The sequence below is a fragment of the Nothoprocta perdicaria genome, unplaced genomic scaffold, assembly GCF_003342845.1.
Source record: "Nothoprocta perdicaria isolate Ctin4 unplaced genomic scaffold, notPer1 scaffold_85, whole genome shotgun sequence".
Classification (NCBI taxonomy): domain Eukaryota; kingdom Metazoa; phylum Chordata; class Aves; order Tinamiformes; family Tinamidae; genus Nothoprocta; species Nothoprocta perdicaria.
The window spans coordinates 2,075,134-2,100,735 of NW_020456143.1; the positions used below are offsets into that span (position 1 = coordinate 2,075,134).

Genomic DNA, 25,602 nt, shown 5'->3' on the forward strand with positions numbered 1-25,602 from the left:
GTATTTCCATGGTGGTACAACCACATCCAAGCAAGCCCATTGAATATCACTGGGATCTTTTTCCCAAGAACATTGACAGCATGAAATTATCAATTGAACGTACAGTAGCTCTTTACCATATGGTAGTCATGAAAGTCAGGAAGGGTGAAAACATGATAGCAGAAAGGCGTGGAATTGAATGAATTCACAGCAGAGATTACAAGCAAATAGACCAGTCATGCCCGGCAGGAGGTGTAATCAGAAGTGAAACAGAACAGCATATCATTAATTAACGATTTATCATTCCTCTATGTCATTTTCCACTTTCTTAGAGGGGAGACAATCACTTAATTATAGTGATTATTATGTATAGAGTAGCTGTGCAGCTGAGATTTTAGAGAACAGAAAACTGTTTTGCCTGTGAAAGTGGCTTTGATGCTATGCTTAACCTTTCTTTAACCTTATTCTCATTTTCCTGTCTTCTACACCCCACTGAGTTAGGATAAATCAATATAAATCAAAAGTGTAGGGCAGGAGGAACCAACATGACTTATTTTTATTCTTAGTTATCAACAGATGGAAAGATCAATCAAGAAAAAAAAATCCTATATTTAATGCTACATTGTTAAAATAGCTCAATAATTTATTAAAAGTACATATCTGTACAGATTTGAAACTTGAGGGGTTAGGCATATCAACTTCTAGCTCACTATACAGACACCATAGAAATTAATGTGTCTTCTGGGTTTGACTCAGTTCATCCCAAAACTATTTGTACTGCTGTGCTCTTGTTCTGGCTTGCATTTTTTTTTTTTTTTTCAGTGGTGATAGCATAAGAGTTTTATCAACAATGGGTTTCAGTGTGTTACAAAGGAAGAAAGAGCTGTAGGAAACCAGCAGCCTTTTCTTTATTTTCTACAACAGCTCTTCTAAGTTTCAATATACTGACCCTATCAATATACTTAGCCTACAGATTGAATGGAATCACTTTGATTGCCAGCAGGAATGGATTCAAGATCCACTGAAGTCAGTGGATTTCAGACACAATCTTTAAATTGGGGAAAACGGCATAAATAGCCCACCATGCACCACGGCTGCAGATCAGCCCTTCGTGTTTTAAATATGTTCTCATCGCCGCAGCCCTACCCTTTCTTATTGTCAGCAGGATCAGATGTGTGGTACCACAGTCATGCAAAAATGGGATTTGCACTTAGAGAAGTAGACAAGAAATACCATTTCTTTTCGTGATTTGGAGAGATTATTGACAAATTAAGGGTGAGCTTCAACTGTATTCCTTGATGCAAGACTATTCAAAAGTTATACTAGAATTTAGCCTTCTGTTTATTTTTTTGTTGTTGTTCTCTATGAAGACGTTCTTTTGAACCCTCACTGATCTAGAAAGTTCTTCTTTTGCATCATTATTTTTGTTGGTAGCAATTTTAAAGACATTTTTCACTAATGAAGTGGAAATTAACAATCCCAAACTGAGAAACTACTAAAATAAAAGACTAAATAAAAAGAAATGAATTGTCACTTTGTACTTCAAGTCCAACAGTGTAAGGCAAGGACTATGATTTTCTGTTCTGATGGGCCTCCCATGTTTTCACAGGAAAAAAAAAAACTCAGAAAACGTTTTGAACAAAAGCCACTGAGGCTATAGCATACTGACACATGGAACACATATATTGACTTCACTAAATAAAGAGGTGACAACTAAAGCCTGTATATACTGCTGGTTTAGAATGAAACCATTTGTTCCCACATACTGAATGGGAGCAGCACAGCGCTGCAAGACCATTTCCTCAGCATCTTCCAGTCACATTAGGTAGAATGATGTTAAAGAATACATTTATTTTCTCTTTTACATTTATTTACATTTATTTGGCTTTATATAATAAAGCCAAATATTATATATTATTTATATTATTTACAATTATTTGGCTCTTAAGGAGAACAGTATACTTTATATATAGTATTCTATATATATATTTTATATATATTTTCTGACACAGGTAGAAGTGTCAGCTTCCTTTTTGAAAGCAACAAGAAAGTTCAGCAGATTAGGTTAAGGTTATCAGAAAAAACTTCATGTTGGTCTGACTTYACTGACATTCAGCTGAAATGCCAATCCCAGAGGCTAGAATAAAGCTTTGAATTATGAACCTTGTGTGTACTTAGAGTTACTTTGGAGGAGAGCAGATGAGGACAGCAATGTTCTTCCTTGGTAAGAAGCCATCATCCTTCAGATCACATTCAGATTAATCCCTATTTTGGAGTATTAAGGCGCTAAGGCTGATACAAAAAATATTTTAAARTATATATAAAAGAAATGAGTGAGACACAGCATAGATAGCTTTGAGGATACTGTATTATCAGTGCTTTCAAAAATCTCAAAGTGGGAATTCCTGAAGAACATCTGACTGATAATAGAACAAGGGATATCTCATTCTCTGAGTTTTCTTCARCTATACAGATACAATTGTTCTATACTAATATATTTCAGAGACAATTTTCTACAGTGATTACTTTCTTTGAAAACTCTGCTGCCTCTCATTTTCCTTCTGCCCTGAAATACTCACTAGTGGTACCCAGGGACTAGATACTCTCTATGTTTTAATGCATTAGCCCACTCAAATGGAGACTGTTTAGTTAGGAACATATAGATTGGGAATGGATGAATAATGTCTTATGTTATTAGGAACTGGTTATATCACGTTCCCAGCTGGCGTTTACTTAAGAGTAGAGAAGCAATAAGTACCTTTAATGAACAACTCTTAAAAAATAATGAAAAATGTTTGCAGGTGGATGAAACAGGGAATGCGTAGTGGAAAAGTATTGGAACAATTTAATAATGATGAACTGTTTGTTTAGGGTTTTTTTCAAGTATTATTGAATTTTATAAGGAGGCAGAGAAAACTCATTTTTTTTGAACCGTTATAAGAGTTTCTTTCATTCAGTGGAAATACAAAACAAGAAAGCTGAGTACAAATGGCTTTTAAAAATCTTAGGTTACTTTTGGCAGATTATCCTTGGTGCTTTGCCTGAATTCCAGCATGGGTAATTACATTTCACTTTTACCTAAGACTCACCTTTTGGCTATTGAGTCAAAAATGTTCTCTTTGTAAACTCTCTGTTTAATATTTCTGGCAAGGAGAGGCTATTTCCCTGCCCCATACACACATTACTCTCATTTCTCAGCCCTCTCTTGTCTTCTTTACAGGTATGTTGTGTTATAACTATAATGTTGCAGTTTTATGATTGTAAGTTTATCAATTTACACCCACATTCAATGAACCCGGGATAATCCCTGGTTGCTCTTGAGYAGAAATATTTCTGGCAGTTGAAAGGCCAGGTGTATTAGAGCTGTCACTCAGCTATGAAGAAGGGAAGTACTAGTTCAGCTTTTCTCTTCTTAAAGAAAACTATTTTGATGAAACGCTCATGGTCAAGGGGCCCATCTTTCAATTGTGGTCCTATGCACTGTTTCAGCTCCCTGATATCTACTTCAGGATCCAACTAGACCAACCCTTTCCATACAGTCACTGCTGGGCCAGTTTGTTCTACTCTCTTCTTCATTTATCCAGGTGGAATCCACCTACTCTGGTAGAGGAAATTATTTTACTTTGGGTCAACATGGTTTCATTAAATTTGTGGTTTTGGCAAAAACAGAATATACCACAGTGGACCAGTGGTGACTTTGGCATACTCTTTCTTAAATACCAAGGGAAGCTATGTGGCAAAGGATTTAAATAAATGCAGTACTATAATCATAAACACAATATGSCAATAAGGTAGTTATAAGAATCACAGAAAAAAAGCTGTTTGTTTTTGATGATAGAGGAATGTTACTTTTAGTTTTGCCCTGCATTTTAGATCAGTGACTGAAGTTAAAAGTCTAAATGAAAGTTAAAAGGCTAAYTGAATAATCCATTTTTGCCATCTTCTCTAGTGCTAATGAACTCGTGGCTCTAACTGAATTCTGATTCAAAGCAAAATATGATGCTTTGTCTACTGTTTATTAGGAGGAAAAACACATGGAGTAAAAATGATAGTGAGAGGGAGTGGGCTCATGAAAGCAAAGATGTTTTAAAGCCATGAAATCCAAGCCAAGGGAAATAAGATAATCATATTTGTGCAGGACTGAGTTTTTTTTTTTTTTTTTTTTTTTTTTTTTTAAAGGAATGTGAAAAGCTAGACGCTGTTGACTTTATGCAGTTACATACTGGGTATACCGTGTAATACTGGATTGTCATAATTTTCTTTCTTTATTGTATATTAAAGTAAATAGTCAAGTCATTCCCTTGAGAGCAGCTCTGCCACAAATTCAAGTTGCTCCAGGCACTAATTTATACACTGGCCTTTTACACACACATTTCTTTGCTGTTTTTACAGGGTGCAAGTTGGAGCAAGATGAGGATGGCTTTCTTGTTTTTCTTTTTCTTCCTTTTTTTTTTTCTTTTTAAAAAGTGCATTTCCTCAGGGTAGCTCCTCACCAATTTGGGGGTTCGAAGAACGCGGCACACTCAAGAATAAATTTTTGACTATCACTTCTAAATATCTTATTCTTAAATGCAATGTAAATATAATATAGAGAAGTTCATAAGGAAGAATGTGGTCAAAATCTTGGAGAAAACAATGTATCTAGTTATAAATCATTTCCCACAGAGTTATTAGACACAAGAATCTGAACACTTCTGAAACTCTTTTTGTCCCCTTGGATTTGAAGCTATAATTAATTGCCAGAAAAATTACATTGAGGACAGAGTGGCTATACAAGGGCAATATTATTTCACAGGTGAGAAGAAGAAACTAATTTTTTTTCACTCCTAATCTCTTCTCACAAAACATCTCCCACTTTTTTTTTTTTTTTTTTTTTTTTTTGTGTGTAAGGGAGAAGGGAAAGCCAATCAACACAATTAATTCAATTTAATTAGTTATATCAATTAGATCAATTCAATTAATTAGATTAGTTCAATCAGGATAACACAATCCAGATGCTCTTACACATTCATCTTTCATTAAATAGGCTATTACCAATTCAAAAATACTTATTGAAATATCTCAATCTAGACAGGTTTCTCTCAACTTAACTCAGTGTAAGACAGATCTCTTCAGATGGAATATCACRATCTTAGAACCTGGACTTGTAAACATTTGCATACGTCCAACTCACAAGAGGAAACAATTCAGTGATATGCTTTTCCTGCATTTTCCTGCAGTGATATGCAAAACTGGTACAAGAAAACGCTTATTTTTGCTGTTACTTTGCTCTCATATGTGCTGATACCAATGTCATACTATAAATTCAATCATTAAAATACCTCCAGAACCTTCTAGGTCTGAGGAGAAGAAACTCTTTGGGGAATCAAGGTCTTATAGAGGGATAAAGGCACTCTTGTGAATCCTGGTTTATATACATCTTACTTTTCAAGACACCTGGATCAACAAAATTAAAAGTGAAACTAGAATGACCTTAACCTAGAAAGAAAGTACACACTCATCAAAACCCTATCACTGGCAATTATCTGCAGTAAGAGCATATCTTATTGAACTTATTTTGTGGCACCTACCTACTAAAAGAGAAGCTGTCAGCAATTTAGGATCATAAGGGCTTTTCCCTCGGCCATTTTCAAAATGTGAATCTTCCATTTTAAAAATGTTGTCCTGTGAGAGGGAAAAAGAAAGAAACATTATTTTTTGAAAGACACTAAAATTAACTTGAATTCAATAGAGAGCAGCGCATATGATTCAAACCAGTATTGTGGCTTCAGGGATGTGAACCCACACAAGGTAAGGATCTGGCAAAAGTGCCCACCTTCTAACTGATACTGTGYTGAAGCAAATCAAAAGTACAAATACACATTCACAGGTCTTGTCTCATCTACTCCATACATAGTTTTCACAGTTTCACTGAATTCTATCTGCCCTCAGTAAGAATACTGTCCGCATAGTATTTACTGAAGATGTTAATATTTGAAATTTTTATCTGAAAGAGATGAAAGACATGTTTAATTAGCTATACTTTTCTAAAGCATCTCTGAATATGGTTTTTATTAAAGGCTTCTTTAATTATATTATGTAAATACACATGTATGTGTGTGCACATGTATGTGTGTTGGATATTTTCAAAAGAACACCAAAAGGACTTTACAGACATTTACTTCAGAAAAAGATAAAAGGAAAATGGAGTGGTAGCATTGAAGTTGCACAGGGCTTACAGCACTCTAAGATGAAAAAGTTTGTGCACAGCTTGCTGAAGTTTGATCCCAAAGACTCAACCTCAGTCTTCTATGGCATGTTCATGTAGATGCACTCTGTCTGATTATGTGTATACAGTCATCCTGTGTCTGCAATATCTGGCATAATGCTGAATTTCTTACTTTTTCTTTGTCCTTGTTTTTATTTGTAATAGTTCAGACAAATTCCTCACTCCTATCCAATTTTATGACTTTGCTCCTTCAAATGAATAAATAATGAAAAAAAAAATCACTTTTGATTTTCTGCTGTAGGGGTCTGTATCAAGATTTTTCACAATAAATAAAAGTAGTTAAGAGTGAAGAGATCTCAACTTCAGTAATAGAAAATGGCACTAATGTTACAAGTCATTATTTGAAAAATGTTATCATCAGTCTACATTTTCTTGGGATTTTTTCTTACTAGATGATAATTGCTCTACTTGCACACCAATAGATATTTCATAAGTCTATAAAGTCAATGGCAGGACTGTTAAAACAGAATATATTCCTAAAATAAGCCCATCTGTCATTATAAAACAAAGAAGAAACAGATGTGAACAATGATTTGATGTAGGAAGGATCTGATTTTTGACTATTCTTCTGGTTTATGTCACTGTGACTGTACTGATATCGATGTGCAACAGGCTAAAAAGTGTGGAGAATCAGATCAGCATAAGACACAACCTTATACTTCTCTTAGGGTACCCTTCCCTTTATTCTCTTGTGGAATAAACCATTTGAAATAACAGAAATGACAAGGAAATTACACCACATTTTCATACTTCAGTTTAAAGGTAACTAGAGGCACATGCAATAAGCTTCCAAATATATTAGCAAGTAATAATGGTAGCTATATCACAGTTAGCTACCAAGTAGGTTTACCATGGTCAGTTTGAAGCCTCAGGGTAATTTTAAGAAACATGCTAAAAGAAGCCTAACTCATCCAAATACTTCTTTGGGTGCAAAAGTAAAATCATTCTTGTCTACTGACAACAGAGACAACAAAGAAACTTTTTCCTAAGAAACTGCCCCCTTACTCTGCAATTAATAAAACAAAAACAATTAGGAAACAAAAAAGAAGAGTGAGTAGGAATGACAGACACTTGTTCTTGCCTGTGGCTTACACACCCRAATCCTGCCCTGGAGATGTCTTGTAAGTGGGAGACAAGATGAGAAACTAATGAGAGGATTTGAAGGCAAAAACTCATCCCTGCATTATCTCTAAAACATTTATTTGATATTTTACCCAAAGAGTCAAGTTCTAGTATGCTGGCAATGAGGCCAACATGAAGTGTAAGTAAGTTGTCCTAACCACTTAAATTCCACCTGATAAGGCAACAGGGGACGTGAAGGTGAAGAAATGATTCAGGGGAGGGTAAAGTCAGTCTGCCTGGAGCTTGCAAAGCCCAAGGCTCAGTGTTTTTTGATTGGTGTCACCATGGTTTTCATTTGCACAAAAAAGCAGCAAGAACTTTCAGATGGAGACCATGCAAGTTATTTGCACTTAGAAAAGTTTTTGAACACTTAAAATGCTCCTGCTTCTTAGGCTTCATAGCCTTGGGCTGAATGCAGAGTCCTATTACAGTGACTCAGCAGACCCATTGGTCATAAAAAGATTAGGCTCACAAACAGCTCCCTATTTTGCAGCCATGTGAGGACTATTATATAACCAGGAACAGGAATTYATGACAAAGCATTATTTTTGCAAGCACCTCCTCTGATAGTGGAGGAAATTCTCTAGAAATCTGAAAAGAGGAAAGGAGAGAATAAAGAAAAAAATAAGAAMRAAAAAAAATAGATGTTCAAATAAAGATCACTGCAATTACTATTAAGGCCAACTTATTCTATAGAACACCTCTTTAAGGGCTTTGGCAACACAAAGGGACATTACAGTATATTTCAAGACTCTCAAGGGATCTACCAGATAAAAAACCAGTTCTGGTGTATTTTAGTTAGCTGGTACTTGAGTTCTAATATATTAGTTTACCTTAGCTAATATTTCTCTTTAATGCATATTATCTACCAAAAATGAGGGAAGTGTTCAGGTCCTAAATTTCAGTATGTGGGACAGATGTTGCTTATACGATGGTGCACTGAAAATTCCACCAATTCATAGTGACAACAACTGACAGCAAGCTGAAACTACCATGCCATGATACTAAGGACCTCCTCTTCCCACCTCAGCTTGTGTTACAGCATGAATCATGGTCCACCTAGAAAGCTTTGCATTGCAAGCTAGCATGCCACAAACTTTTCATCCTACTTCTCAGTCCTATGAACAAGGATTTCCTGTAGCACATGGTGCAGTAGATGGCAAGTCTAAGCCAGAAAGAACTACAGTTCAGTCTTGGAACAAATGTACAATTTCTTCTGATTCCCTCTCTTCTTTTAACCCATGATCTGCCATTTTAAGGTTATAGAAATTAATTTCCAAGTTCCAGTTCCAAGGGCTGAAACAATGCCCTACATCATGGCATTAACTGTTGAAATGACACTACTACTTGAGAATAATTTCTTCATGGCTAGCTACTGAATAACCTCAGCCTGCCAGCACGATATCAGTGTGATATACATATATATGTATAAAATATATACATACATACAAACACACACTACGTTAATATGTAAGTACACCCAGTATGATAGCTTTTGTAGCAGACTTGGTGTCTATCTCAGAAGCTAAACAGTCCAGAATTGTCTCAAACAAACCAGAAGATGACAGCTTAAACTGGGTGGTTTTGGTGAAGATTTTCTTATATATTCTTTCCCAGTTTGGCACTATTTCTGGCTTATGAGAAAGCCTGTGATTGGTGGCAAAGAGCTAAGCTACTAGGAGGTTCAGCAATGCCTGCTGAAATTCAGGGTCATTTCTTTTAATGAAAGTTTTCTGGCACTTCACACAGAAACCATCCTAGAATTTCAGAACCTAGCACAGCAAAATTGCTGCCAATCTATAATGAATTAATGCAGAGCAAGCAGATCATCTGAAGACACCGTGTTGATGGAGTGTGTACAGCTACTAAAAAAGTATTACTGGTTTAGATTATAAGGCACGGAAGACTTAGAATGGTTTGACAGAAATGATGCTCCCCAGCTGCGTTAGTGCAGCTGATGGAAGTCATATCCTTACTCTTTGTAACCCCTCAACCATAAATAGAAAGGAGCACATCTCCAGGGTGTCTTCCAGGGGCTAGTCGATCATCAGGACAAGCTGACGAATGATAATGTGGGATGGTCTAGAAACATCCAGGATGCCAAAAGCTTCAGGAACTTGCACATCTTTTGTTTAAAGGAAAAAAAAAAAAAAAAAAAAGGTAGAGTTGGCCACAGCTGTGAACATTATTGATGTTCACATTTCCCTTGCTGTTCTCACAGACTCTGTTCTACTTTCATGAAACATAAGACAAATAGATTGCACGGGGAAAAGGTAAGCGAAGGGGGAAAAAAAAAAAAAAAGCAAGCCAGAGTGCACACAGTATGATAACGCAGTTGGAAGGAGTATCTGTTTGGAAGACTTTAGGGCAGATGGAAGTGTCTCTTAACTGAGCCAGAAAGTGCTGGCACTGAAATATCAGGTTCTGTATATTATACAGCATGAGTGAGAACAACAGCAAACTAAACAGAGGCATTATTCAAAGTTTTCAAATTCAAATATTCAAATTTCCACCCTTCTCACAATCAGCAGAAAGCAACAGGTTCTTCTGAATGGCAAGCTGGATCAACAAGACCTGAAATTCCCAAAGACAAGACGTCTCATCATTGATTACAGAGGAACCTTTAGGTGTCTCAGGGAAGTGAGACCATAGTAATACAACTCCGAGCTAACAATTCTGCACTGAACTCTGCTGGGGCAGCGAATCAGAGACTTATTTCTTGTAGGACAGAAGCTGGTATTTTCATTGTTCCCCTCACCCGCTATACATAATTTCAATTTGATTTTCCTCTTGTCTTATACAACTTTGCGTGCACACAGTTTATGACTATATCAAKAATTTTCCACAGAATCTTTTAAACACATTTCACTCTATGAAGAATGATTTATTTTTGAATTGTGTTACTTTTCAAGAAGAATTTTAAGGGTAACAACTATGTGTGATATGGCTATGTTCTTGCCATTATATTTCCTATTTCACACTTAATCTATTGAGTCACGAAAACTCTTAAATATGAGGACTTTGGTTTCAGTGTTGGGAATCATACTGTTATGGAACTTTTAATAAGCAACTTTTATTAAAGTCATCCCAGTGGAATGCTTCATTTTTTTTTCTAAGTGTAAGTGCAAATAAATATAATGTGAGAAATTATGCATAAAAATATTAAAATAAATGTCAGTGTTGAGGCAAGTGGTAACCATTGGGGAAAAAGGTGAAAAGTAATTGAAGCAATAAGGCAACTGCTTTAAATCTCTCTCTCTCTCTCTCTCTCTCTCTCTCTCTCTCTCTATATATATATATATATATATATATATATATATATATATATAAATAAAATACAAACAGTGGGCCTTTTAACATTCAAGCTCCATGTGGCTCACATTTGGAGGATACTAGGCTTTGCAAAACCATTCTAGTTATGTTTTGTTTTGCTTTTCCAACCTAGGCTTAACAGAGCTGAGCTATGAGAGTTGTAACAGCTTGTGAGAAATCACTGTAAATAGCAGATCCTTCATAAAAAGCTGTTTCCAAGAAAGGGAAGTCTGCTGCTTCTATAGGACCTGGAAGACCCTCCTGGTGCTAGAGGGGAGGCAGAAGGAACTTTGCTGAAGAGTGATTATCTGCAAAACCATCTGATCAGGCGCTCCAGAAGAGATCTGCCATCTCTATGCTTGCCCAGACCTGGACTAGCAAAAAAGCTAGTCTTTCCCCTGAAAMACTCTGCTTGCAAACATACACAGAGATGCTGATATTTGAAAATCTTTTTTTTTATATTGAACAATGGAGTAACTGAGCTGTTGAGATGACCATCAGTTCTACGTTTCCTTGGTTCCGCAGTTCAATGAAAGCAGAATAGAGATCCCAGGTTCTCTTTCTCTTTTTATCATAGTATGTCATTCACATTAGAAATTTCTCCTGGCTTATATTCAGAAGATATCATAAAATGCAACAGAGTCTGATAAGGAAAAAAGTTTTGAAAATCTATCTCTGTATACATCAGAGTTTGAAGAACGTACCCTCTAAATAACTAAGTTTCAGTCAAATGTCTACAATCTCTTTTTCATCTGCCTTGTTCTGAGATTAGCTGAGATAATACATATTATCATAAACCTTTGCAAAAAGGCTATTTTATTTTTTATATCTACCTATCTATCTAAATAAATATCATTCAATGAATTTAACGAAGAGAGAAACCCTGCCAGATGAGCTATTTAAGAACAGCTGGTTTAATCTATTCATTRTATGTGTTTTATGATTTTTAATTCCTTTTCCCTCTGATTGGAAGACAAACAAAATGTCAGTGTCAAACAGTGAAGACTTGTTCACACCTGAACATACTAGTTTGCATGCTAATATTGGTATTTATATGAAGAATGGCTTCTTTCAAATAGATGTGCTAGATATGTAAATAGAAAAAGGGCAGGCATAGTCAAACTGAACAGCTGTTCAAGAAAGAAATATGTATTTGTTATCTTAGTTTTGTAATATTTCACAAGCTATAGGCAGCRGATTTATGAGTGTCATTCAACAGTTTTTTTGTTTTATCTTTTTTTTCCCTAAGACATGTCCCAAATTTGGTGCGCAAAATTGTATACACTTGTATCGATTCTAAAGCACTGCCTAAGTCGATATTTTAGGTAAAATTTTATTCTGATCTTAAAAAAAAAAAAAAACACAAAGAAATAAAGACATTTCAAAACTACCAAGGAATTTCATTATATTATCATTAAAGTATTTATCCCTTAWGGCAAACAAACAAACAAACAAATAATACATAGAAGAAAAAAAAGAAAAAAACAGAAACACATGACATGAATGACATGTTAACCTTGACTGATTAGTACAGACACTAAAATGCCATCCCAATGGCATACCAGATACTAGATACCATCAAGGATATTGAACAATTCTCAAAGGACACTGGGAATTTAGATGTCTTTGTATTGAAACTTTCTAGGTTGTCAAGTGCAATACATCAACTAGGATCACTGTCTGGTTCATATAGGATGACCTCTAGAAATAAAACCACCATATAATTACTGTCTGTTCCAGTCAAGTTATTAAGCAGTCTGCATATGTAAGCAATAAGATACACAAACCTAAAACCAGTACACATAACTGAACTACATAACCCAAAAGGCTCAATTCTTCAAGTATTCCTCTTCTTACCCCGAAAATATTTTCCATTAAAAACATTTGGAACAGATTCTAATTGCTTTAGCAGGTTCTACTATTATGTTAAATAAATTATCGGCCCATACTCTATTACATGATTTTACTGGTTTTCTATAGTTATTTTTAGCATTCAAGACCACTGCTTTCCCCCTTTGTCTTCTGGATTTCCTGTATGTTATTAGACTGTGGTGAGGTCAGGCATCAGAGGAAATAACAGCAGTACTAACTCCTAGACCCAATGTTTTATGAATTACTGAACATCAGTGATGTAATGGCAATAAATCTAACCCAGTCTCAGTCTTGTGTCCTGTTGTAAATAAATGAAGTTAGCAAAGGTGTTATTTTATTCAAGAGCCTTCCTGATGAGAAAGAGAATGCTTCCCCCAGGGGATTGTTTGCAAAATTGCTTCTATAATTAGGGTTCTGTTTAACAAGGGAAAGGTTCTCCAGCTTTTCTGGGCAACTTTCATGTCTGGGTCAGGTTTTGTCAAGGGTATCTTATTTATAACACGAAAACGACTGCAAATTAGAGAAGGAATATACAGAAAGACTTTGTCCAATGGAGTTAACATATAAGCATATGGCCAGGATTTTCTAATTTCCCAAGCGATTTTGCATGCTTCTGAATTGGACACCCAATTTAAGAGTTGCTCAAGGGCTCTGATTTTCACAGAATAGATAATGAAAAGCTAATAGAAATCAAGTCTTTCTTGGGCATGGTGAAATGTGCAATTTAAAACTCATAAGACTATTAGTCACTTCTAAAAATTCAGTCTGCATTGCTGCTTAAACTGTCTTTTTAATTCCTCCGAGCAGGATGGGGGGAAGGAATAATCTGCTATGAATCCAAGCGAAGTCCCAAGTAAAAGTTTCCAAAAAAATAAAGTCTAAATGAGTAACAGAATGAAGATCAAGTCCACAAAAATGTTATAAATTCTTTTTCTCAAAGTCAGTCCCAGTGACCGTACTGCCAGAGAATTGTGCAAGTAACAAAGAAGAGAAAATTCTTCCCTATTGTAAGTAACTATTGTAACAACTATTAAGCTTTGCTCTAAGACACTGCAATCTATCATCTGCAACCCTTTGGTCAGAGAAGCCTGTGAAGTGGCAGTATTTGAGAAGTACTCAGATTTATAAAACTACATCTGGACAAGATCTGAAATATAAAAGGTGAAATTTGGTCCCTTTGGGCAATTTTGTTTATCACTTCAACGAGAAAAGCTTAAATTTAAAATCTTTGCAATAAGCATTCATCCTCAGTCTTTGTTCCCTCTGCTTACTGTCACAGTGATACCACCAAGCCCTTGTGCAGCCTCATTTAATTTTTCTTCATTAGCAAAAAATAGTATCTGCAACAGGTTAATAGCTGGTATAGCATTAGAGAATACCTCTGAAAAAGTAACTTCTATTGTGCACACGGAGCCATAAGTAACAGTAGACATAATTATAACCTCCCTCCATGACAAGTTACAATTATTATTCATGGCACTGGGTTTAAGAATGAGGCATTTCTCTTTTTTTTTTTTATTATTAAAAAGTCAAGAATGTTTGATATTCTTCTCCCAGTGCAACAAAAAATTGCTGACATAGAAACAGATGTATTTAAGTGATTTTGATTCAAGATGACTGGAAAAAAAACATTAAATTCATTTTTCTATTCACTATCTTGCCTGCTTTTCTAGCACCCAGGAGTCCCCTGGAAACTGGGAAAGAATTAGTGAAACTGGCAAAACTAAGTAGTTCATTAGCTCATAATTTTATATATGTGCACCCATAATTAGGAATGCTGTGTCAGCGGGTCAGTTAACATCAAGCCAAAAACTCGGTTACCAATATTGGTATTTTAGAAGGGGAAATGCTTCCTTTCATTTCACAGAACTTTGGCTCAAACTCCTGGATGTTTCGCCCGGTGAGATCATAGTGCACAAGCGAACTTACTTGATTTAAACAACCTAAAAAACACAGTATCTTCTTGCAGGAAGACATGCTCTCCTTTAAACCCTATTGATTTCTGGAATAACTTTCTGTAACCTTTTCTCAATGGAATCAAAATGATTAACTTATACAGCACTTTTCTGCTAAGGGAAGATGCCCTTTCGGTCCCTTCATGTCTCCTCACCCGCACTGCTTGTCTCTTCATTGGGTGAGGTGGGACCCAGAGCTCTCACAGGAATGTCAAGGACAAACCCTACGGATGTCCAACACAGTTCAGTGCCATCCCCACTGCTGTACAACCCTGGGTACTTTTCCCTTCATGCACATCCTTTCCGGTCCTGCTGTGTGCTTTATAGCCTCATCGTGAAGCCCAAGAAAGACTCCCCTCAAGTTCAGTGAACGTCAGAGTAATCTTTCTCATATCCCTTGCCATGTTTACATGTTAAGTGGGGGTCACAGCAGATCCATCCAAATGACTGTGAATTAAACCAGTTGTTCTCCATCACCATCAATTTAAAAGGTTTGAACTGATAAATGCATGACTCCTAAACTTGCATCCAAACCATCACCCTTCTGCTTTTTGTCATCGTTAAAGTAATAGCAATAAACACTGAGAATACAGAGCATGTGTATTACTAAGCCTTACCAATTACTTTTTTCAGATATCTGACTGAAAAATGCTAGCTTAATTTGTATTTATGTAGATAAATGTTCAACCTCACTTAGCTGTTGATCCTTCAGATTTATAATTATACACACATATAGATCCACAAATAAAAATAAGACCTGAAATATTAATCATCTCACCTCTTGTGCCAACTTGTCCTTTGGTTTTGCTACTCATAACAGAAGCACATGCGGACAATAAGCTGAGTTCTCAGCTGTGTCCTGAGCAGCACTTGTGCAACCCCAGTGACAGCAAATGTAACTAAAGAAAAAAATCAACCTTGGAGATGATCAAGCAGGAGAAGTATCAGAGGAATCCACTCATCATTTGCATGTACACACTACAAATGCAATTTTTAAACGCTGTGTAGTTTCTAAACCTTCTTTTCCTAGTGTTAGAAATGGAATGCTGCTCTCTGTAAACTTGTCCTGGATCCAGCAAATTTGATCCTAACTGGTAAGGAAAAAACACATGCCCTTATTTATTAAAATCTGCTCAGACCATCTGTGTGATAACGCTGCTCAGTTTTCTATCACCTTGGACATAAACATTTCAGCAGGAGAAGGCAGTTGTGCTGTTTGAGGCACCTTCTGAACTCTGCTGACATTATCTTTCTTTATAGCTGCAGCTCTGTTTTCCTAAGATGTGAGCACTGATATCAGACCAACGAAAAATACAAGACAAGTTTTCTGAAACACTCTCAACTCTAATTGATCCCTGTCGAAGCACAAGTCTCTTCTAGGAAAGGAAAGACCTTGCTAAGTGTGGTCTGGTAGTGACAAAACTTTGACATAGATGCATAGATGCTGAAATTTCCATGTAAGCATCTCTCTTTTTTTTTTTTTTTTTTTTTTATGCAGGCATTAAAATTAACACTTACAAGTGGAATCTGAAAGATAATAGCCCAGCTGTCTTTCCGTTTCAGGAGGTGTTAGCAGTAGATAGGAAGTGAAATTGCAGGATGGGCATTTTACTCTCACAGCAATGACTAAGCATCTGCTCCGAAGCCCAGCCAGTCTATGGTAGTCACTTCTCACTTTGCAGTGGCCTCTCACTAAGGCCTGAAAGGATCAAAGAAACACCACTTTTGGTATAGATTAAAGAAATAGGCATTTTAAAACTACATTTCTATCTGAAAATGTTTTATTTATCAGTGGCAGAGATTAAAACCTCAGATTATCAACTCAAGGTGACCAGAATAAACTAAGGAAATTTATACTGATTTTTTCAATATATTCACTTTAAGGTCTTTGTAGCATCCTTGTATGAAGTTCACTGTTTTGTTCTATATCTTTCCACAGAGAACAAGTCTACAAATCCTACTACAGAATTTCATTTTATAATTTAAAAACAAGATCTTAAAGGTATGWTCACTTTTCTATGAAAAAAGATCAATGCTTAGTAGCAGTCAAAAAAGACTATTGATTATTAGATGTGTTAAAGAATGAGATAAAGAATAAAACCCGCAGCATTGTTATTCCTCTGGATAAAGCCATAGCAAGCCCACACTTTTAATAGCACTTTAAGCGCCCATCCTCTAACTTTAAATATATAAAGCAAATTGGGAAAGATATAAGGAAGAGAAATTAAAATTAACTGGAACGCCTAATACATCTAGCTGCCAGAAAATTTAAAACAAATGAACAAAAATTATATTTCTTGCATGTTACCGTTTGTGGGACTTTGGACATTGTGGTTGCTTAAAAAGATATATGAGCTCAAGAAATGCCTGCACTAATTCATCAAAAAGCAAGGCATCAAAAAGTATTAAACACAGAGATTCCTCTCCGGGTTCAGGAAATCCCTGAACGACAAGTGCTCAGGGCTGGGAAACTTTATCACCAGGCATTGCTGCAAGCTCTCCTGATTCTCTCCCCGACAGCCATTCTCGGCCCTGTGAGAACCAAAACCCTAAGTTAAATGGGCTTCTTTTTTTGGATAAATTTGACTGTTCTTATGAAATGAGGCAGAGGGAAATCAGGCAATTTAGCCAAGAAACCAATGCCAAAGCAAAAAAGCTGACGTTCTCGGTCTTGAGCCTGAATGCCATGAGTTTTTTTGCCTTGTCTCCACTCCTAGTAAAGCTAATGGCAACTTGGCTTGCTCAGCCCATGCCATACTACCCATAAGGTGCCAGACAAGCTCACAGAGATCACTTGTGAAAAGGCACCAGTTGGTGCCCAGTTAACCTTTAGTTTCCCAAGAAATATCTCAACTGAGTTCCAAATTTCAGAGGTATTGTCATAAGCAGGCATCCATTTACTTATCAACCCCTGGATTTTACAAAAACAGGCAGCGCATGCAAAAATTCCACTATCTGTGACATACAGTTCCCAAAACAGTTTAATATTGAATAACTAAACACTCTTACAGACAAAAACTAAGAACAAACGTATCTTTTTGCTTAGGATAAAGATGATTTGGATCCCTATATAAAAATCAGATAACTTAGGTATCCTAAACTCTGTGATAGACAGGATAAGGATTTTAGCACTGATTTGTGTGACTCAAATATCATCAGTGGAAACTCACATWACAATACTGTTCTAAAATGTTCCCATCACATCCAACACATTAAAATAATCTAATCTGTTTAAACATATTGGAGGGAAGAAGAGCTGATATTTAATTATCTCTTTCCCTAAACTGTTCTTTGATTTTGTTTCAAGGCTCAAAGATACACCCAGTTTTGGTGCTAATAGCCAACACTGATGTCACTGAGAGAAACAAAGCGGAAGATAGAGGTGGAGGCTGAGTTTGAAGATAAATTGAATAAAAACATTGGAAACCAGTTGATAAGAAAGGCAAACAAACATCCAGTAAATCTGCTTCGGGTTTCATAACTCTTCCTTACTTTCTCGATGTATCATAATATCGTTCATTTCCCCTTTTAATCATGCAAATATACAGCTGTCTTTTTTTAACATTTTTAGACTCCACTTCAAGTACCTTACTTGATACCATATGTCATACATTTCCTCTTCTTTTTGTGAAAYGGCTTCAGATAGAATGGTTTAACCTTATTTTCCTGCTGTCTGGATTTTGTCTCTTGGTATTCAGAAGCCACTTTCTATCTTAAGTGCCTTTTGTTTCAGGTTGTTTCATCATATCTTGGTCACTAGTCTTAAATCCTGTTTATCTGCTTAACTAGTTTAAGAAGCCATAACTCTATTAATTAGAAATTGCATCATGATGAGGTAGGTCCCAAAATCGGAGTGAAAACAGTACAATGTAAAACAAACAGACTTATTCCACCTTTCAGTATTCTGATACCTTATTCTTACTTCTGCTGTACTCTTATCCTTCTACCACCTCTGTCTTAACATCACATTGTTAGCCATTTATACGCAAATCTATATACAGAAGTAATTTTCAAAATGTGCATGAGGACTATTATTGCAGATGTCAATATCAGAAGAATAATACCACATAATTCTTATAGATATATTTTGGTGCACAGCTACATTTCAAGGATGTGAGTCATAGAACTAGGATCTATGTATGTTTAATGGCAGTGCCTAAGTGTGTCTTTTTCTGCAAGCTGGCGTGGATTGTGTTTTAGCTGGATAATAATTTGCCTCAGCTCTTGCACAACTAAGTTGTATCTGAAATTTCATACTAGTTCCTGAGCTCCCTGCTTGGATTCAATTTGTTTAATTTTAATCTTTCCATTTCAGAGAAAAGTAAGTCAATATCCACGAACTTTTCTGAAACGTATTACTTCTGAGTACCTGCCTCATTTTCTCATTTTGTTCTTTTTTTTTTTTTTTTTTTTTTTTTTTCCCCTGAGGTCAAATTAACGTAGGTGACAAAAATAAGCGCTATTTCTAAAGATATTTATCTTTCTGAATTGATGAGGTATAAGTCTAGGTAACTATACTAGCTATAGTTAGCTGACTGCGTTTCAGGTGCTTTAGATCAGTGAAATAACTTACATTCTCTGAAATTAGGCTGCAATTAACTTTCAAGGGAGCAGATTAGATAATAGTAGGAAAGAACAAAAGATCATGAATCTCAGATTCCTCCAAAGCTTTGCTATTGCCATTGATTAATCTTTCTTGTCACCTTTTTTTCCCCTCTGTTTCATGACCTGCTGTTCCCTGGAACTATGTGTGCCAATGCAAAATCTGTCTCCCATTCCCCTTTAGCGTCCTGCCAACGATGCTGCCTGTGCAGAGTTGTGGCTGAAAACCCCAAATCTGTCTTTTTGAAGCATCTCATGCAACTTATTGGAGGGGGAGAGAAAGACTCCAGATTTGGTCCAGTCCTGGTGTTACTTTATTGTTTGAATGACCTCCCTGAAAACAATAAACTCATTTGCTAAACTTCCTTCTGAATAGGGATTCAAGGCCACTTTTCATAAAAGCACTCGAGCAGGCACTTAAACAGCTATGTGATTAATGACTATATTAGTTGGACGAACTGGCACATAAACCTCTATGTCTCCACAAAAGTCAAAGAATGGCCACAGTGGAGACATGGAAAATTTGGCTTTAAAAACAACTTTAAAAACAAATGTGGACTTGGTGTCTCCTTTCTCTTTGTCTTCCTTTGTTCACTGAAAATCTTTGAAAAAAAAATTGCAATCTCAGTTATCTAAATATCTAGCTAACACTGAAACTAAACATTGAGATTCATCCCTTCATCTCCGTAATGATACAGGTAGTCATTCATGCTCATATGTTAGCTCTTCTCATCTCAGTTTTCATCAGGTGGCTCTTTAACATCCTTATGTCTTCTGCAAAGACTAACCCTCACATCCAATCTTTACTACCCTTGTTAACATATCGGTTTTTACTACATTACTTCTTAAAAGTTAATCTAGGCTAACTTTTGTTGCAGTTTCTCTAAGATCTTCTTACTCTCTTCCTTGAATTCCACTTAATCTTGTCAACCTGGAGGATTCTAAGTGATTTAGAAGAAGAAATGCCAGATTTCAAAGAATAGGAGAAATTACCAAGGTATCGGATTAAAAAATGTTAGTAAGAGAGGAAAAAAAAAGTTGGTAGGAACTATACTATTCACAAATGGCATTTGATTACTGAAAGAAATACTCTTATTTTTCCAATAGAATGTATTCCAAATATACTTACATAAAAAATAAATATTTATTACTTATATTAAAGCAAGCTCAGAAGGTTGTGCTTTAAATTTGACAGTATAAAGAATACCAAAATCAAAAGCCAGCCAAAACTGGAGCACCACAAATGAAAAAGACCAAATTTGTTCTAGATTAAATCTTACAGTAATTGAGATTTTAGTTATTCCTAGGATATTATATTTTTTTTTACTAGAGATAAGTTTAGAATCATTTCTGACTCTACTGCTTAGTGAAATCAGTTCTTCATATGACTAAGATGTTCTATTTTTTGTAAGTAACTGAAATCTCCAGCCTTCCTGTCTTCTGTTATTTGTTTTAAAGTATTTCCTTATTTATTATCTTTAGTACCCCATGAAATATACTGATTGTAAAAATAATAGCTAAGTCATTAAGTGTTATCTAAAGTAGTTTCTGCAATGTCAGCTAAAATAAATCATATTTTTCAAAGGATTCTGTATCACCTAAAAAATAACATTTTGTTTTTCTTTTTTTCTTTTTTTTTTAGCCTTCTTTTCTAAGACTTTTATTTTGTGGTTCTCATATGTCAGTGTTTTTATAAAGTCAAGAAAGTACCTTGAGTTAACAAATTTATTATGCTATAATCTTTGGACAGAGAGATTTAGTATTTTGGTATTATTTTTTTTTCCTTACATTTTTATTACATTTTTATTATCTCACAGAGAAATAACACTCGCAAACCTGGTCATGATAAGCAGAAGGGAATCGTGCTGCAGCTTACCTGCCCACCAAACCCTTGGAAAGGCAGCCTGAAGTAGCAGTTGAGCTGAACGGAGAGTGGATATGGAGGGATTTGCACCACTTGGGCTAGATATTCACGAGTTTGTTGGTGGACAGGGCTCAAGCCTAGCAGATTCAGCTCCCCTGATCGAAACTCCCACTCCCTTGCCCAGACTTTTGTTTTTGGCTCCCTTTCTTGATGGAGGTTAAACAAAGTCAGGTTCCTCCATCGCTGTTATATTTATTCCCACCAGTCTTTTGGAGCATGCGTAAATCTTGTACTTGTGTCTACATCATTTATTATTGTGTTATGCCTATTTGAAAGATTTCTGTAGCATTTTTCCATGTTAAATAATGCTCATTCATTCCATTTCCTAAATTCAGCATGAAATTCACTGCTTTCTGGTTAGGAATCAGAATTCATTATCCAGATTAAACTGCTACTGATTCCAAGGGATTTGTTCTCCTGTAAGTATTCCAGGAATAGATTCCAAGTATGGAAACAGTAGTCTGATGAAGACTCGTACTTTGTCTTCCTAATTAAAAAAACAAAATACACATTGGGGTAATGAAACTAGACCCCTGATTCTAACAAAGGGTGTATGACTTACATAAAGAAATTTGTTGTTGTTGTTGTTAAAACAGAATGAAATAATTGTTATTTAATAAAGTAAATGAAGTTAAGCACCTCAAACAGCTATGATTAAATTGCATATGGCACCATGAATACTGTCGAGCTATCACCTTCCTGATCACTAATTCTTAGCCAAACGGAGAACGAAACATGGATCAAATCAAGGGAAAAAACAGTAGCGTTATTTGAGTTTGTCTGTTTGTTTGTTTGTTGGTTTGGGTTTTTTTTTTTTTTTTTTGCTCTTTGACACATGGTTTGTATTGTAGTTGATGTCATACTCCTTATGAAGCTTTCACAAGCTTGTAAATAAATTTTAGCTACATCTAATTTTGATTTACTCATACAGAAAAACCTGGTCAGGTTTACCATTTGTCCCATATAGCAGTGTGGAAGTATAGAATGAAATGATCAGGGAGGTACTGCTTTGAAAAAGTAATCAATGTCATTTGTTTTTTCTGCTTACATACTTATGAGTTTCTAAATAGTAATTAAATTAAAATTTTACCTAAGAGGAAAAAAAAAAAGAAAAAAAGACTCACAGGAAGAGAATATTCCTCTATTATGGAGACCATTTCTAGACCCCTACCTAGTTCACAGGTGGAGAATCAAGCTGGAGCAATCTGCATGTGTATATTTTACTATGCCCAAGAAGAAGCAAAAGTGTAACTATTTAAGAAGCTACAGCAACATGGAGCTGGCTAATTCTTTGACAATCAAGATATGAAGTCCCTTTTCAAATTTACACATTGTAACTTTGTGCCTTTTGGAGGCTTGGAGTATAAAGTGTTGAGGTGTTGAATTCACTTTTGACTGTTGGTGTTTGTTCCGGGAAAGCTGAAACTTGGAAACATCAGACCTTATGTCTGTAGAAGGTCTTTAAAAGGCATCCAAAGGATACTCAGTGTACAGATAGCTCCATCACTGCTATTTTAGCTATCTGGGGATTTTTTTTTTGGCCCAGGGACATGGGATCATTTTCTCAGAACAATGACTGAAGCTTCATCTTGCAAGAAATCTGAATTGCAGACAGTAAAACCAATTACGACTGAAGCAGAAGCCGAAGCAGAAGCCTGAGGACTGGAAACGAAGATGTAACCTCAGTGTCATCCTCAAGCAAAACGTGCCGGAGCTTTGCATATCACAGATAAGATGGTGCCACCAGTGCCAATTATGTCCCTGGCACAAAAGTTGCATCGTGGCACAAAAAAGGCAGATTCTTATCAAGAATCTTTCCTTTCATCCTGCCAATGCTCTCCTAGTCTCGTTGTGAGCAGTTTTTTGCAGGATGAGATTTTTTTTCACCTTCTGGTTTGTCAAAAGACATGATCAGGCAAAATATTTAAATAAGGGTGAAGCTTTAGGTATGTGAATAATCTCATTGCCTGGAGCAGGGCCAATGTCTCAGAAGGTCAGCAGAGATCTGAATGTTACATCTTCTAAGGTACATATGAAAAGGGCTCAGATGGATGATCTATTTACCTACTGGATTGTTTCCATTTAAACAAAGATAAAAGTGAGATATATGCTGTCTGTCACTGCTGGTTTGCATGGCACTAGGAAACACATTTTGAAGTCAAAATCTATGAAATCAACTTTCAATCCATCATGGAAATTATGAAGAAAGATATGTGCTTTTATTGCAGAGCCCTGCTCAGTCAGTAGTGTTACATATATTCCCACTTAACCGGGCAATGTGAAATATTTGTAGCCTGAGCAAGCTGCTTACCTAACTTTATGATACGGTTTATATTTAGTTCAGAAGACAGCAAAGCTAGTAATCCTTGAAAGCATCTTTCTGATGAGTCAGATAGAGCTTTTAGCAAATCTAGAGCCATTAATTACCAGGCTTTCACTGACAGCACAGAAGTATGAAAAGGATCCAGTGAATGTTTATATTCCCCTTATGCTGCTTGAACTTTGCACTCAAGGAGTATGCGGAAACAGGCCCTGATCATTCTGATACTTAAATATCACATATTCTGCGCATAAAATACACTACTATAAGGCTGATACTTAATTTCTTTAATTCATTTTACTGTGGAGGCATGACTGAAGCCACATTATTGCAGGATTCCTCCAAGGTAACCGTTTAAACAGCTAAGTAACCTTTAATTACTTTACTGTAATGATACACATCTAAGACAGATATTGTTAGACTGTGACATCTGAGCACTTTAACCTAAAGGTAGTTATTAGCACTCCCATGCAAGATTCATTATGGATCATATTTCATTAATGGAGAGTATTGTGTTCTCATCTGATTATGTACTTGCCAACATTTATTAACATATTTTCCCTAGTGTGACCATGTTGCAACTCAGAGGAATCCATAGATATTCATAAATCCGGTGTTATTTCTTAACTAAAATATATGTAATCACATAAGAGGAAAGTTATATTACAGTTCTTCTGGGACTACTTGATGCATACACAGATATAGGAAGAGAGTTGCTTAGGACAATGCTTAAAAATATGATCAGGCATTCAGTCTTTGAAAAAGAAGGGATTAAAATGCAAATTAATGCTACATTGCAAGAATCACTAATTGTGATTTATATCAGCACAGGTGAGAAGACAGTCCAGACTTGTAAAYGGTTGACTGCAGATGTATACCAATTAGGACAGATTAGATGACACTGCAAGTTCATGTCAATTTTAAAAGGTTTGAATTCATCATGATATATTTATTCATTCTGTACAACACCTTTCTTCAGTTTTCTTGTAGTGACTAGTTTTTCATCTAGTATGTTTTTCATATTCTACTTTGACCATGTGAGTTAAAGAAAAAAAAACACATTTTCTTCTTAAAAAAAAAAAAGTTTTCATTTTGAGAATAAATTAAAATAGCCATATGTGAATTATATTCACAATTAATACAGAAGATGAAAAGAMGAGGAAAAGAATTACTATTACCTTGTCTTTCCTTAAATCGCCAAATAAYAGTGGAAAGAGGCACGAAGGACTTAAGAGGCATGCATTTCATCTGAGCCAGGTCACAACCATACGTTATTTGTCTTATACGAAGGAGAGGAGAAGGAATGGCACATATAGCCTTCCATTTCCTGCACTGCTGATACATGAGGACCTTTCTGCCTGGTTCATGCTCCAAAGCTCRAGAGAAGCAACCACATTTCCACACCGACTTACTGACTGACACAAGCAGAAACAAGTTGTTACAAACAAGGTAAGGGCTTAATGGAAGAGTAAACGATTTTCTTTTCCCCCTAACTTCTAGTGACTTAGCTTTTTAGCTTAATTTAGCTTTTTAGGACAGGAAGAATTGCTGTGATCACTTAGTCTAATTTCCAATGTCACAAAAAGCAGTATCCCACAGTCTCTCAGAAGGAAATTGATTAACTCCTTGTGGCAAGAAAAACAGACAGTATATATATGTGTATATATATATATACACACACACACACACACACACACACACACACACACACACATATATAACAGTATATAAGCAAGACAGTTATTTACACCTCTGCACTACTTGCACATCCATTATTTTTGGATAATTTTATGCACAGTTCCACATTCTCTCCTTGCATGAAGCACAGTCCCAGTCTTGGTCCATCCCTGGGCTGGATTCTCCTCCTGTGGATGGCTGCTCTTGCAGCAATCATGCGTACAGTGCCCAGTGAGGCTTCACCCTTTCATAAAAGTACTGTTTAAAGAAAGGTGAAGGGTTTTCTCTTTCTTTTTCCTGTCAGACTTTTAAGATCTTGAAATACCGGACTGCTAATCTATCTGTGTCATCTTATGCCAGTGAAACACATGATGCAAAAGATGAAAGATTTCATACTGATAAAAAATGTTTGCTTTAACCTTTGTAAAGGTAGYTAGCAAAGGTAGAAAGTCATACAACAGTTAAATTATATCCGCCCAAAGTTTGAAAAGACGATTCCTCCTACAGCTGTCCTCTGCTTAGATATGGCATATATGGTATTAATTCTCATCCATTATTTTACAGTTTGGTC

General features: G+C 35.9%; 1 protein-coding gene across 1 annotated transcript in view; it reads right to left on the reverse strand.

Annotated features, from left to right (window-relative positions):
- Window positions 1-25,602, reverse strand: part of SEMA3A (semaphorin 3A) — a 130,269-nt gene that overhangs the window by 60,866 nt on the left and 43,801 nt on the right. Inside the window, exon 5 of the mRNA XM_026052207.1 lies at window positions 5,550-5,643. Coding sequence (XP_025907992.1) covers window positions 5,550-5,643 — 94 coding nt within the window. The remainder of the gene's footprint in view (window positions 1-5,549; window positions 5,644-25,602) is intronic.